Source organism: Triturus cristatus, chromosome 4_2 (genome assembly GCF_964204655.1).
Source record: "Triturus cristatus chromosome 4_2, aTriCri1.1, whole genome shotgun sequence".
In the NCBI taxonomy this organism is placed as follows: domain Eukaryota; kingdom Metazoa; phylum Chordata; class Amphibia; order Caudata; family Salamandridae; genus Triturus; species Triturus cristatus.
In genome coordinates, this window is record NC_140586.1 from 710047814 (window position 1) to 710061676 (window position 13863).

The 13863-nt window shown below is 46.1% G+C and overlaps 1 protein-coding gene across 1 annotated transcript in view; it reads left to right on the forward strand.

Moving 5' to 3' along the window:
• The window catches only part of GLIS1 (GLIS family zinc finger 1), a 1425682-nt gene that overhangs the window by 434808 nt on the left and 977011 nt on the right, over positions 1-13863 (forward strand). The window contains exon 2 of the mRNA XM_085602586.1: positions 177-327. Within this exon, the coding sequence (XP_085458712.1) occupies positions 177-327 (151 nt within the window). The remainder of the gene's footprint in view (positions 1-176; positions 328-13863) is intronic.

The following is a 13863-nucleotide window of genomic DNA, read 5'->3' on the forward strand; positions in this document are numbered from 1 at the left end:
GAAAAAATATCATTAGGCACTTAAAAGCATACACTTTCCTCATTTCTGTTCTGTGGCCCCACGTGTTCGGTAAATATTTGATTGCATGAGTTGTTATTTGCGGTGGGGTTTTGTGCTAATCCTCCAGCTCTGACGGCATTCCTGGCCCTGTGCTGGCCCTCTTCTCTTTCTTTCAGTGAGTGAAGGATACGACCTCTGTCACCTGATCCCTGACAAGAAGTCGATGGTGGGGATGGACATGACAGATATGCCGGTGCCTGTCTGCAGGCAGAGCCTCGTCATCCACGGAGGCTGCCCCTCCAGGGACCACCCATCATCCTGTGAGAGGTCAGTGCAGGGTGGCTGGTGGCTTTGTTTGCATTGGCTTTTTCTCATGGTTATGAACCTTTTTTGTTTGGGCAGCATCACGTGCATGTTGAGTGGTCTGCTAAGAAGTGCAGTTACCAAAGTTCAAGGTACACTTTGTGTTTGAAAGTCATTCGATGCACATTTTTGCATGCGTGCCCAATACTTTAAAATGTAATAACAAAGGAGCCGGCTGCTTGTCCCATATGAACTCCTTGAGGGGCAACGTGGCACCACCCTGTGAGAAGTTGGCCTGGTATATACTGTCCACTAGTTATAGTGGGCACCTTGTACCAGTCCAAACAACCCTTATTGATGATTAGGTTAAAGACAACCTTTATTGAAAGCAATCCTAGTGGTAGCTATGGAGAGCAGCCTTCAGGCTAAGTCTTGAAGGAATGTAAAGCAGCTTGGTTTACCAGATTATAACCTCCTGAATGACCAAATGAAAGAAGAATCACACAAGGTATATATATAAAATATATGTATTTATTACTAAACACTCTCTACTAACCTCTTTATGAGATTAGAGAGCAAGGCACACAATATTACAGTTCTAAAGCGACAGTAAATAGCACAATATACAATGGGCCCCAGGGTGATACCAAACCATATATTTAGAAAGTGGTATAAGAACCACGACTTGACTAGACACAGCGCCTAGAGCACGTAGAATCACTGGGACCCCAAGGAACCACCCACGGTAGTGACACAGGGGAACCACAGGTGACGTGTGCAGTGTGAGAACACAGCTGCGAGCTCCGTACAATCCTATGGGAAAGTCGCAGTTGGAATTTTAAAAATTAAGGACACTTAGAAGAGGACTTGGAGCAAACCCTTTTAGACTTAGAAGGTTCTAAGGCCAGCACCCATGTGAGCACCAGAGTACTCATGTTACCTAACCCAGGGAGGCCGGGTGCATACGTGTCAAATGGTGTCGGGAATCTTCGCTGTTTCCAATAGCAAGTTGCTGCAAAGTGCTGCTGCCGTGGAAAGGAAAAGTATCCGGTGTGATCCAAGCCTGGATCGAAGATGAGACGAACCTGAAAGCAGAGGGGACAGAGTCTGGGTCACTTGCCCGTGACCGGCACTATAGACGAATGCCCACTGATGTCGGGTGTTTCAGGTGCGATGAGGTGAAGCTTGACTACACTACCACGGGTACCAGGAGACGTTGACGACTACCACAGTCCTTAGAGAGCTGGGGGGTCGGTGTCTGGATTGGAGACCAACAAGCCTTGGCACGGCAATCCACGCAGTGAGAGTAAAAAGGCTTTGGTGTGGACAAGCAAGGTCCTGTGGACTCTGCAAGCGATGGAGAGTCAGGGCACGTCTGAAGCAACCAGGTAAGCCCACTGAAAGTTAAAGTACCCTTCTCAGAGACCCACAAGTCACCCGACAAGGGATCGTGAAGGGACCTCGAGAGGAATCACTCAATACCAGCCCAAGAGACACTCGTGGAGTGTAGGCCAGTAATCTTCGGTGGAATCACTGCTCGGGGTCTGGATTACAAGTAGCCCAAAGCACAGCCTCAGGGTTCGGCAAAAAGCATATGCTGCTGCAAATGTGCACAGTGTCCAGGGGTTCGGGTTGCACGGTTCCCACATGGGCTTTGGATTTCAGGTTTGCAGAGAGCACGGATCGGCCTGGGGAAAGCTTGGAAACCCACCTCCCGTGTTGCAAAATCTTCAGAGTTTTTCAGGAGCTGCGTAGTTGCAAACCGGACAGATGCGTCTTTGGTGCCTGCCTTGCAGGGGAGTAACTCCTTTACTCCAAGGGAGATTCTTCTGTCATCCAAGGTTGTGTAGATAGGTGAAGTTCTGGGATTCTGTAACAGAGTTTCGTCCAGCTGAATCTAAAGTCCTGTAGCCAGGGGTTCCTACTTTATAACCAATGAAGGGGTTGGACAAACTCTGGGGACCCACCTATCGGAGGGTCGGGACAGAGGGGTGGCTACACCCATTTCCTTTGTCCAGTTTCGTGCAAGAGCATGGGCTGGTAGCCCCTGCAACCGGTTTGAGCTGGACTATGCACAGGGACACCAAATGTGCCCCCAGTACAGACTTCAAAGCACTCTAAGAGTGCACCCACCCAGCCTCAATAAACTAAAGCCTGTCTGGGAGGTGGTCACACCTCCCTGTGACAGGAAAACGATTGTCCAGGCCTCCCCTGCCGGAGTTTCGACCAGCAGCAGGAGGGCAGACCCGTGTCTGTGGCTGGCAGCATCCATTTTGTGATGCCAGAGCTTGCAAAGCGGGCGCCGGGTGTACCAGTGCTGTCATATTTCTCCCTCTAGTAGGGTGGAATCATACCTTCCACACCAGTTACTGGTGTGGAGGTATGATTCCAAGGTGTTTGACACTAAACACAACATTTTTCCATGCAGCCGTTTTAAAGTTAGCATTTACCGCGAGGTTATAATGCACTTAAGTATATATGGTATGGCTGCCTCAAAAACAACCCCGGAATAGAGGTTCCGAAGGCTGCAGAGGGGCTCTGCTCATGTATGGGCACCCTCTCACATAAAACCCAGCACCCTGCCTTCAGGATTGATAAGGCCTGCCATAGGGGTGACTGATAGGTTTATATGTGCAGTGATATGGATAGATATAGTGAACCTACACACAGGCTGCTGTAGCAGACCTGTGGTGTCATTTTGAATGGTCTCCCAGGGGTGGCATAATACATGCTGCAGCCCCTGAGAGGGCTTTGAGGTACCTATGCCCTGGATATATAGTATACCATATACTAGGGACTTATAAGGGTACCCCAGAATCCAATCTGGAGTGTACCTAGAGTACATGCAATCAATTTAGAGATAAAGCAGAAAGACTGGGGTCCTGATTAGCAGGATCCCAGTCAGACTAAGTCGAAAAACAGTGAAACATCAGCAAAAAGTGGGGGTAGCTATAAGAAGCAGATCCTACTCTCCTACACATCCTATGACACTCTTCTGAAACAAGCCGTGAACAGGTAGAGATGTGGACATCTCATTCCTTGCAGCTCCTGAGGTAAGGGGCTGCTTCATATGGAGCACTGAATGGTGGAGCTAGCAGCTGTATCATGGCTAAGAAGCTGACTTTAGAACCACGGCCAAGAGTCGCAATGGTTTAGTGTCGGGTTAACCCCTTCAGCGCTGCGCGGATTTCCGCGCAGTGCTGAAGGTTCTGAGCGCGGGCGGGGCCATGACGGAACGGTTCCGTCATAAGCACAGCCCAACCGACGTGCATGACGGAACCGTTCCGTCATAAGCGTCGAAGGGGTTAACTAATTATTTGCTTATTATTAGTAGGTATTAACATGCCAGCGCAAATTGGAATTTGCGTTGGTTTGTATGGAAAAGTATCGCGAAGCAGCGCAAAGCGTTGCTTTGCATTTCTTTCCATCAAAGGGGTGTTATATGGGTGTTACATGGGCGTTCCCATGCAACAACCCATGCTTTTTTGACGCTAACCTATCTACTAACATTAGTAGACACGGTTTAGCTCCAAAAATGAATGCCGCTGTAAAGCTGGCGTTACAATGAGAAATGGTTTCATTTCTCCTTGCTTTTCCGACTTTGCATGTATGCTGCACTGTACAGCACACATGCAAAGTAGGAATACGTTTTAAACTTGTCTAGCCATAGTATTTTGTACAGGAATGGTAGCCTTCCCGGACAAAACCTATGGCAGATTCAGGCACACACCCTAGCAATATGGTGCTAAGGTGTGTGTGTGGCGCACTGCAGCTAAAAGCTGCACCCGAGCTAGGAGGAGGGGAGGATAGAGCCATATCTCTGTAGAAATGGCACTCTCCTGCTCCCTCCCTGACATGCAACAAAGCGCAGCATTTTTGGCTGCTGTGTTGCATTCCGTGATGTTTTCAGAATCTGGGCCCACATCTCTAGTTTCAAAATCTCATCGTCTCCCTTAACCAAACAGTATCATCCTGGGCAACTTGTTATTCAAGTCTGTTTACTACCTTATGTGTCATAATTGGGAGTGCGTTTAGTCAGGCTAATTGCAGATCTGATGCTCTGTATACCGATGCACAGATGAAGACTATTGGGTCTGATTACGATGGCGGACGGATCGCCACCGCCGGCCCGGTGGTGGCGATCTGCCTGCCATCAACCTGAATATTCCCACCGCCAAATTAGGATGGCGGTGGAAATGGGAATGGTACCGCGGCGGACGGAAAGACCGTCCGCCATGGTCCCGCAAGGCAGTCCTTTTCCGACCACCTTGCGGGACACGGTACAATGGGGCAATGACAGTGGTACCATGCAGGCACCGCCGAGGACATTACGATGCCTGTCTTTTTCGGTAGAGATCCCGCTCCAAAAAGACAGGCGGAGAATGCCTTCGGGGGCCCATTGCGGCCCCCTGGGGGGATCTGCACGTGGGGGGTACCTATGGTACCCCCTGCATCTGCATGTACAAGGTGGCAGGCACCGCAGGGTGTCTGTCATGTTGTACATTCAAATGCACAACATGTATTTTTACATTGCGGCGGGTGCTGCTTGCAGCACCGCCCGCTGCAATGTAAAAATATGGCATGCGCCTGCCAGTGTGGCGGGCGCATCGTAATTGGTATTGCGGGACCGCCGCACCTATTGCGGGCGGTTCCTTTTGCCAATGCGATGGCGAGCGGACTTTGTCCGCCTGGCATCGTAATCGACCCCTATGCTCTCTGCGACAATCTTTTATCTGGAACCTGTAGTGGAGGTGTTTTATGGATCTGGCCTGTTTGGGCTGTGCATAACACATACTGAAGATGTCAGTCCAAGCACAGTTTTTTTAGCTGTTCTTCTCTCCTCCAAGACCATTTGAGTTCATGCCACGTAACTGGTCTGGGCATGACCATTGAGAAGTATTGGGTGGGGGCTTGCCTTGACTAGTTGGGACATCAGTCATTTGGTCCAAGTGTGCAGCCAGGTTAGAGGGAACAACATTTACTGTATTTCCCACAGAAAGGGCCATAATGCATACAAAAACACCACCACACCCATTCATCTAATGGGTGATCAACAATCCACCTCTTGAATTATTTGAGAGTGTTCTCTTTCCACTATCTTGGCTATGGATGGCATCTGTTATCTGGAAGTTCTTGTTCCGTGGAGCTTCTCATCAGCTTTTATAGTGTTGATCCCTGGCCCCTTTTTGAAGGCCTGGAATCCTGGCTACAAGACTCTGGAATGGACCAGATGTAGCTGATGTCCTTTCTTACAGGAAATGCCGCAAATAAAGATCTTCCCAATACTATACAGAAACTGTGGCCAGGCGTTCCAGTCTTCCCTCGAGTGTGATTCACGTATGGCAGGGTTCTCCAAAGTCAGTCACGGAGTGCCGGATCTATGCCAGATTTTTAGTATATCCCCATTGATATATATACAGTTATCTTAAAAATCTGGAATGGATCCGGCCCTTCAGGACTGACCTTGGAGAACCCTGACATAAGGGTAACAAAAGCTGTGACCACATCCTAAAGAAAATCCAGGTTGCTGACAAGACTCTCAGAGAAGCTATCAGTGTGGCGTTGGTCCTCTGCTCCCATGGGGAGCAGAGAGCACAGATTTGAGAGCGGAAAGGAAGGCACAGAGGATGTTGGTGGTAGGAGGCCAGGAGGGAAAGGCCATGTATGTACGGCTCCCCTCTCACTTCTCTGACATTGCATAGCAGTTGAAAGAAAGTTGATGAGTTGGAGCAAAAAGTGAATAATGGGGATGCTTTTCATCTCAGGGTTCTGAGTGGCATCATAGACAGCTCGAACTTCACTCTGTCTATTTGATGTCATTCAGAACCTCCTGGTGCAAAACATCCCCCTCAGTCACTGTTATCCATGTATATTTCTTTATGCTACTGACAGCCAGGCCGTAATAATCACCTTTGAAACCAGTGTGTTTTTACACAGCAATTGAAGATTCTGTCCATCCACCAGAGGGGTTTGAAGGACCTTTCACCCTCAAAACAATACTCTTAAGTCCACACCAAATGGGACTCTCCAATCTTGAAACTCCACCTCCCTCTCTTTCCCCAGTATTAAAAGTAAACCCCTGTGGCCAGTCCCCTCTCAGAGGTCCTAACAGGGAGAATTCCAGAAGTTAAAAGCCCTCCTATTCCATGCCTGCTAAAGTGTCAAGATAGAGGGGAGCTCTTTTGCTCCTGCTTGGCCTGGAACCTTCCTTTCATATACCTACAAAGTCCCTGTCTGTGTAAATACAGGGCTGAACATTATGGCAATCTGGTAGTGCCTGAGGGCTGCTCTGACAGGCCAGTGGGTGGGCTGTTTTACGGCTCTTTGTGGGACTGTTTTATTGTATGGTGGATCGGTTTTTAATATTAATTTCACTGAAATTACATTGAAATATTGTCCCCAGCAAGCACAAATGCATGCAGTATCCTATATCTTGAAAAATATCACATGGCGTGTTTTTATAATTCACAAGTTCAAATGAGGAAAACAGTAAGAATTTACGTCGACATGACGTTTTTAGTCCAGTAAGTATCAAAATCTGCTTGTTATTCCCCCAAAACACAGAGTAGATGTCATTTATTGCACCTGATAAATTCCGAACCCCAGGGATTCTGATTTTATTGGTGCATAAATAACACCTTTAATCTAACAAATTCAGAATCATGTCCTGGGTCTGCTGCTAAAGTTGAGGAATGGGGGATCACAATTAGCCAAAGAGCACAAAGGCCTAATTACAAGGGGCTGGTTGTATTGCGAGGTGCTTGTGCTCGGATCACAAATATGATGCGTGCTATTTATTGCACCCGGTGTTTATAACCCTGGGCGTAGTTTGCGAAGTAGCGCTACGTTTAGCTACGCAAAATTCACTTCGTACTACGCGAGCTACGCGTAGCTTCGCAAACTGCGTAGTGCATTATGCAAGATGCTGTTCGCACTGATTGCACAGTGCCGGATGCTTGTCTGCACTGTGCAATCAGTTCAAACTGCATCTTGCACAGTGCAAGCGGTCATTTTCTGCTGCTCGAGTAGATTTCTACTCGAGCGGCAGCTTTCTCAACGCGGACTGGTAGTTTCTCATCGCGAGCGGTCGCGAGCATACGTGACCACTCGCAATGAGAAACCTGACCTCCCCACGTTGAGAAGCTCGCCGGGAGGTTTATTTTCCACGCTTGCGATCGGCAACTTGATGTTGCTGACCGCGAACGAGGAAAAAGTCTCGCCGGGATGTCATTTTGCTTGCTCGCGGTCGCCAACTTGACGTTGAGGACCACGAGCAAGCAAAAAATGACCACTGCACTATGCCACGCTACGCGTGTTTGCACTGTGCTACGTGCAATTCGCGTAGTGCGAAGTAGCGCAAACTTCGCGAGCGTAGCGTATTGCTATGGCCAGGCTTAGTGTTTATCAGGTGTGATAAAGATCGCACCATTTGTTAAAATTCGGCAGTTCAAACCTGCCGGAGCTGAACAAGGAGAAAAGTTGGGTATTTATTAGGACACAAGGATACTGGTACACTAAGCACTAAAATCTGCATGTTATTCCCCAGAAAACTTTGAATATGCAATAATTGTGGCATAAGACAGGGCCAACTCTTAATCAGGCCCTGGATGTAGAGCTGACCGAAGAGTCTGCCAGACCCAGCCATGTCCGTTCCACTACATGTTTAGAGGGCCTGCTGAGAAGTGCTACTAATGAAGGAGTGTTTACCACAAAGCAGTGCTTAATTTGTGCTGGTGGTTTCACTTATGACTGTCTGCCACATGGTGGCGCTGGTTGTGTGATTTAGTGATGAGCCAACAACAGTTGTTTATTAATTCAAAATACATTACAAATGACTAATACCTTGCATAGCAGCTATTCTGGTAGCTTTGGGGCGTGGAAGAGTCTAAATTGTCAAACTTGTAGGAGCGTGATTGTTAGTACTTGTGTTGGTGCTGTCATTGGCTACACTAGCAGTGATAATGGCTAGTGTGAGTTGCGATGGCCTCCTGATGAGTGCCCTGGCACTTATTGCTTTACAAATTAAGCACTGCCAAAGTAATTAACAGAGTGCGATTCGGCCACACCGCAGTGCCCACTGCCAAGCATTGCCTTCCATTAAGGTAAAACGTCTAGTAAGGTGGTGTCTGTTCTTTAAAGATCGCTGGCACGTTGATGTATGCGATTCAAGACACACAGTTGTATTTTAACCCGTTCCGTGCTCATGACGGAACCACGCCGTCATGAGCCACGGGCGCCGTGTGCTCATGACGGAGTGGTTCCGTCATGCTGCGGCCGTTGGCGGCCGCTCCGCCCACGCGGCGCTAATTCCCCGCCTGTGCGGGCGATTAGCGCAGTGGGTGGAGTCATGACGGAACCACTCCGTCATGAGCACAGCTCAACCGCACTGCCCCCAAACCCCCCCCAGCGCTGCGGCGGAATTCCTGCCGCAGCCAAGGGGTTAAAGTGAACATATTGATGTTAATTACACACCGTAAGAACAACAAAAACAAAATACTTCCCTTACTTGTATGTTTAACCGTTTGTAGTCTTGAGCTTGTACAGGACCCAGGAGCTAACTCAGTGTTTTATGGTCAGATAAACAGCACATACATTAAACTATAAAATATTAACTATAATACAATCCTAGTGATAAACAATATAATGATCAGAAACTAGAATACTTTCTATGAGAACGGTGCGGTTTTCAGTCCATTTCCAGCAAGGTCGGATTCAGCATTCATTTGTGGCTCTAGGTCAGGGCCACTAGAATTATGCGATTCTGAGACCGCAGCATTTTTCGCATAATGACGGAGTTGCAGCATGTGCCACATAATCCATCACGTACTAATGAGGTTAAATATTTGCACAGACAGCGTTACGATATATAACAATTACAAAACAAAGAAGTGAAACTATCAGAAAATGTGCGGCATTCCCTCCCCTCCCCCCGCCGCCGCCTAATTCCAGAGGGCATGGTCTAGGTTTAGGTCTGTGTGTCTAAGGAAATGGTTTCCACCACCAGTGCTGACGTACAGGAGGAGTAGGGTAGGTTCTGTCCTTTCCAGAATTTCTGGAGCAGTAAAAAAATGAGTCACATCCACAAGCAATTAATGCGAGAAACAATACAAAAATACAGCACAACACAGTGCACAACCCATCTCAAGGTCATGTGGAGGACGGTGTTAGCGATGAGAAACAATTCCTTCGTGTAGGATGCATGCAGTGTACTCAAACCAGATACAAAACATACGTTTGTTTCTTAAGCCATGTAGCCCTACCACCGTTTGCTTCTGGTATTAATATACAGTCAGATTTATTCACGGTACATCTCGATCGAAACATTTGGTCGGCATTAATTGTATGAAAACACAAGATTCCATTCTCTATTCTTTCCTGGCAGAATGTGTTCTGCTGCCCCTGTTTCAAAGAGGCACCTTAAAGAGACAGCTGTCCATCTTGTTTAATACCACGTAAGACTTTCGTGACTCAACGTGGGTGGAAAACTAGACCACAACCAAAGACAGAGAACAGTGTTTTTCTGAATGGAGTGAGTCTTCAGAGTTGACATTCAGGGAGCCAGCAGAGTGCATGCTGCTTTTTGTTTAGTCATAGGAATGGGACTGTTTCTCATTTTGCTGTGCTGACATGGATGGAAGCTTGTTCGCCATGTTTCGCCATCAACGCAACACAGTGTAACTGAATGGACTTCATCAGGAAACACTATTAATAGGGGACATATGTCCATGAGTTCATTGTTTTGGAGCTAAACGATGACCAGGTTGCGCTAGTCATTATTAGAATTGTGCAATGTTTTTTTATCCTGGGACACATCGTCAAATTTGATGACTGCCAATATCCTGGGGCTCCCTTTCTGTCATTGAGGACAATTATGGAACAAAGATAATTCAAAGGGCGCGAACAAAAGAAGGGAATGGTTCTCGGCTTAGATCTTGTTGAACCTTTTTGTACAGACCATAATGAGGGAATGACAGATACCCTTAGACAGCGGATCACAGCGCGGGTGTGCTCAGAAACATGAACTGCTTCCATTACAGCCTTAGTAAGATTCCCACTACAAGGTGGAGGATGGTATCGAACAACAACGCAACCCGAGACAGACTGCGACAAAGAAGCAGACGATGGAGTCCTCCCCTCCCTAACTTCAAATCAGCCAGGACCACATGGTGCAGCTCAGAAGTCCTATCAATATCCAATGTGCAATAATTTACACTCACGCTTACACTGCTGCAGGCTTTCACATTTTAGTGCTTTCCCTCGACTGAAGCATCTTTTTAATTATTGTTGCTGTCTCCACCCTTCTTTTAAATGTACAGACTGTCTCCTGCCAGGTTTAACAGGGCTACATGCAACAGAAGAGATGATAGCCATGCATGAACTGCTACATGCAACAGAACACAGACATTATTCTAGCAGCTGCCAGACCAGGTGGCTCCTCCATACAGAGGTGGGATGCTACTTCACCTTGCACTGCTGGAGCTATGGCATTCCATGTGAAACACAATAATGTACACGCAGCACTCCCCTGGAATGCCTGTCAAAGTGCTTGAGCATTTGAATTATTGACGAATCTTTACCCGCCTCAGAAAATGACATAAGCATTCTACGTTCCAGTGGAATTATTACAGATTTTCGATAAGTAAAACATAGTCTGACCTTGAGTAAATATGAGTAATCCCTGTCATGTGTTTTACTCTTTTTATAGCATATCAAAAAAGTGTAGCTCAGTAAAGGCGTGAACAAGGCGTCCTGTACTGGTAAAATTAAAATACTCATACACTTAGGGTACCACATTGTATAAAGTATGCACAAGAGAAAGCATGCACCGTGGGATTTCTTGGAGACCCCATTTTAGGTGGAGACATTTCTAGGTGAACACATAAATCAACTCGATGCATTCAATTGTTGGCAAAATCCTTATGCATTTGATGCATTTGATGTACTAAGGTTCAATTCACAAAAAGTGGTTGCAAATTGCTTCCCGTTTTCTTGCGAATGAAATCGGATTTTGCAAGCCGACCTATGTACTAAAAAGTTGGTCCACACAACTCTGAGTCGACGTGGGTCACATTACAACATACTTCATTAATATTTATTAGGTAGGTCACAAATTGCAAATTATTTCGATGGATGGCCATCACAGGAATGATAGACTGCTAGGGTGATCGCGTTTAAATAAAGTAAAACTTTTTTTTAATTGCTACTCAGTTTCCTGAATAAGAACTGGGTGGTTTAAAAAAATCTGAAATATTTGTTTGAGAGTTACCAATGGTCCCCTGGACTACTATCTACTTCCCAGCAAACGTTTTTTTAACATTCTCAAAGGTGAATGGCTTGCCACCCCAACTTGGAAGTGTGTAAATTTTCAATGTTTTGCGACTGGAGTACAGTTGTAAAATATTGATACATCTCATATAGAGTCCCAATTTGGAAGGAATGTCTGTAATGTGCCTTATTCAAATTGTGAATCGAAATCCATTCTCAATCCAATTTTAGGAGTTAGTAAAAGTTTACAGATTCTAAAATAGGATCTGTACAAACAGAAAACCTATTGTGTGGTTGCAAACGTTCCTATTTTGTAAATCATAGTGTTTGTGACTGCGAAACAGGTTTGTACATAAGGCTCAATGGGCCACACGTATGACCATTTCATTTTGCGACTCAATTTGCGAGTCGCAAAAGAAAATGTACTAATGTGTCTCTGGCTCATTTTGCGATTTCCAATGGGGTCGTAAAGGACCTACCTCATCAATATTCATGAGGCAGGTCGCAATTTACGACCCATTGGGAATGGGCAATACCACATGGATGGTGGCCTGCTGGGGACAGCAGACCCCAATGTTTGTGATTGCTTTTTAGATAAAGCATTTTTTTTAATGCAGCCTGTTTTCCTTGAAGGAAATGGGATGCAGTTTAAAAACAAAAATGTAACGTTGCAGTTTAATTTTTTAAGAGCAGGCAGTGGTCTGTGGGACCACTGCCTGCTCTTAAAAAAAGTTTTTGCTGCCAATCACAAAGGGGAATGGGTTACCCAGGGGAAGTCTTTCCGTTTGCGAGTGGCTTATCACCTACTTGAAGAAGGCATTAAACTGCTATTGTTATGCAGCCTCATTTTGGTTGCAAAACAATCATACATGCCCTCGCTATTTGAAAGGGATGCCCTGGGCATGCTCCTTCCTAATAGCGACTCACAAACCGGGTTTTTTGAGTCAGTAACAGGTTAACAACTCACAAAATAGGGTTGATACATGCTACAACCCTTTACAGCTGTCACAAACGGACCGAATATCCGTTTGCGACCACTAAAAACAGTCGTACATGTGGGCCAATGAGTGTTGATTAATGAGAGTAATGAACAACACTGGGCCGGCACATGACAAAAACATTCAGCATTGTAGATACAGTATCACAGTTTATGGATTAGTTCAATGCCATCCAAGCCAGGAACTCCCACTTGATTCCATCTGAGTGAACTGCTACATACAAGAGAGGATATGAAAGCCAGTTTACACTCTACGTTCAAGACAAGTGCCTCAAGCAGAAAGCAGATAATATTCTATCGCTGTCCCAATGGCTGAAATGTGACATAAATTGGAAAAGAATTATTGTCCTGTCTCAAATCCATAGAAGTATTAACTCCCACATGACACGTAACAATTAAATAGTATACATTTCACCACATGCAGCACAACAACCACAATATCTTACTATCCATGAGAGTGGACTGCCACATGCGACATATCAGTCATCCCACTATCCACATGAATGGATCGACACATGCCGCACAAGCACACCTTCAAACATATTATCCATGTGCTTGGGCTGCCGCATGTACCCTAACAGACAAGATTTCTTACTTAGTGTCCTCATGAGTGAAATCCCACATGCAGCATAATAGCCAGGCCTCCTCAATTCTTGTCCATTGAGTGGACTGCCTCATAAGCCTCACAGAGGATAACAGCCATGACAACCTGTTACTATCCAGACTGATGCATCGAGAGTAACAAGCACATCATTCTACTTTCTACCTCTATAAGTGGCCTCCCACATGCAGTAAAGCAACCATGACATCCTGTTTACTAGCAAAACACGAGTTGGCTCCATCAGGAATACAAATAATGCAACATGTTGTATATGAATGTCATATCTACAAGAATGCAACATTTTGATGAAGAACATCATATGTAGGATACTTTAACTGTATGTGGGACCACACATGGGTGGCCTTTGTTTCCACCAGGCATTTCCCTTGTGACCTTGAGTCCTTGGAGGCCAGTTTTGAAAGTCAAGGGCAGCTAATACTTTCCCCAACTCCATTAGGTTAATTGCAGCAAATACAGGAAGGCTTCAAGAGAGAGAGAAAGACAGTGAGGAAGAGCCAAAGTAGAGGGATAGAGATCAGGGAGGGAGAAGAGCAGAGAGAATGAACGGATAAAAAGAGAGAGATTGTGTGAGGAGGCGAAGGGAGTGGGGCTCGGTTGGGCATTTTTGCTAAGGCTGCTTTTGGTTTCCCTGTCTGGCCCAGGTGTGTAGATTGCCACACACAACATAATAGCAATG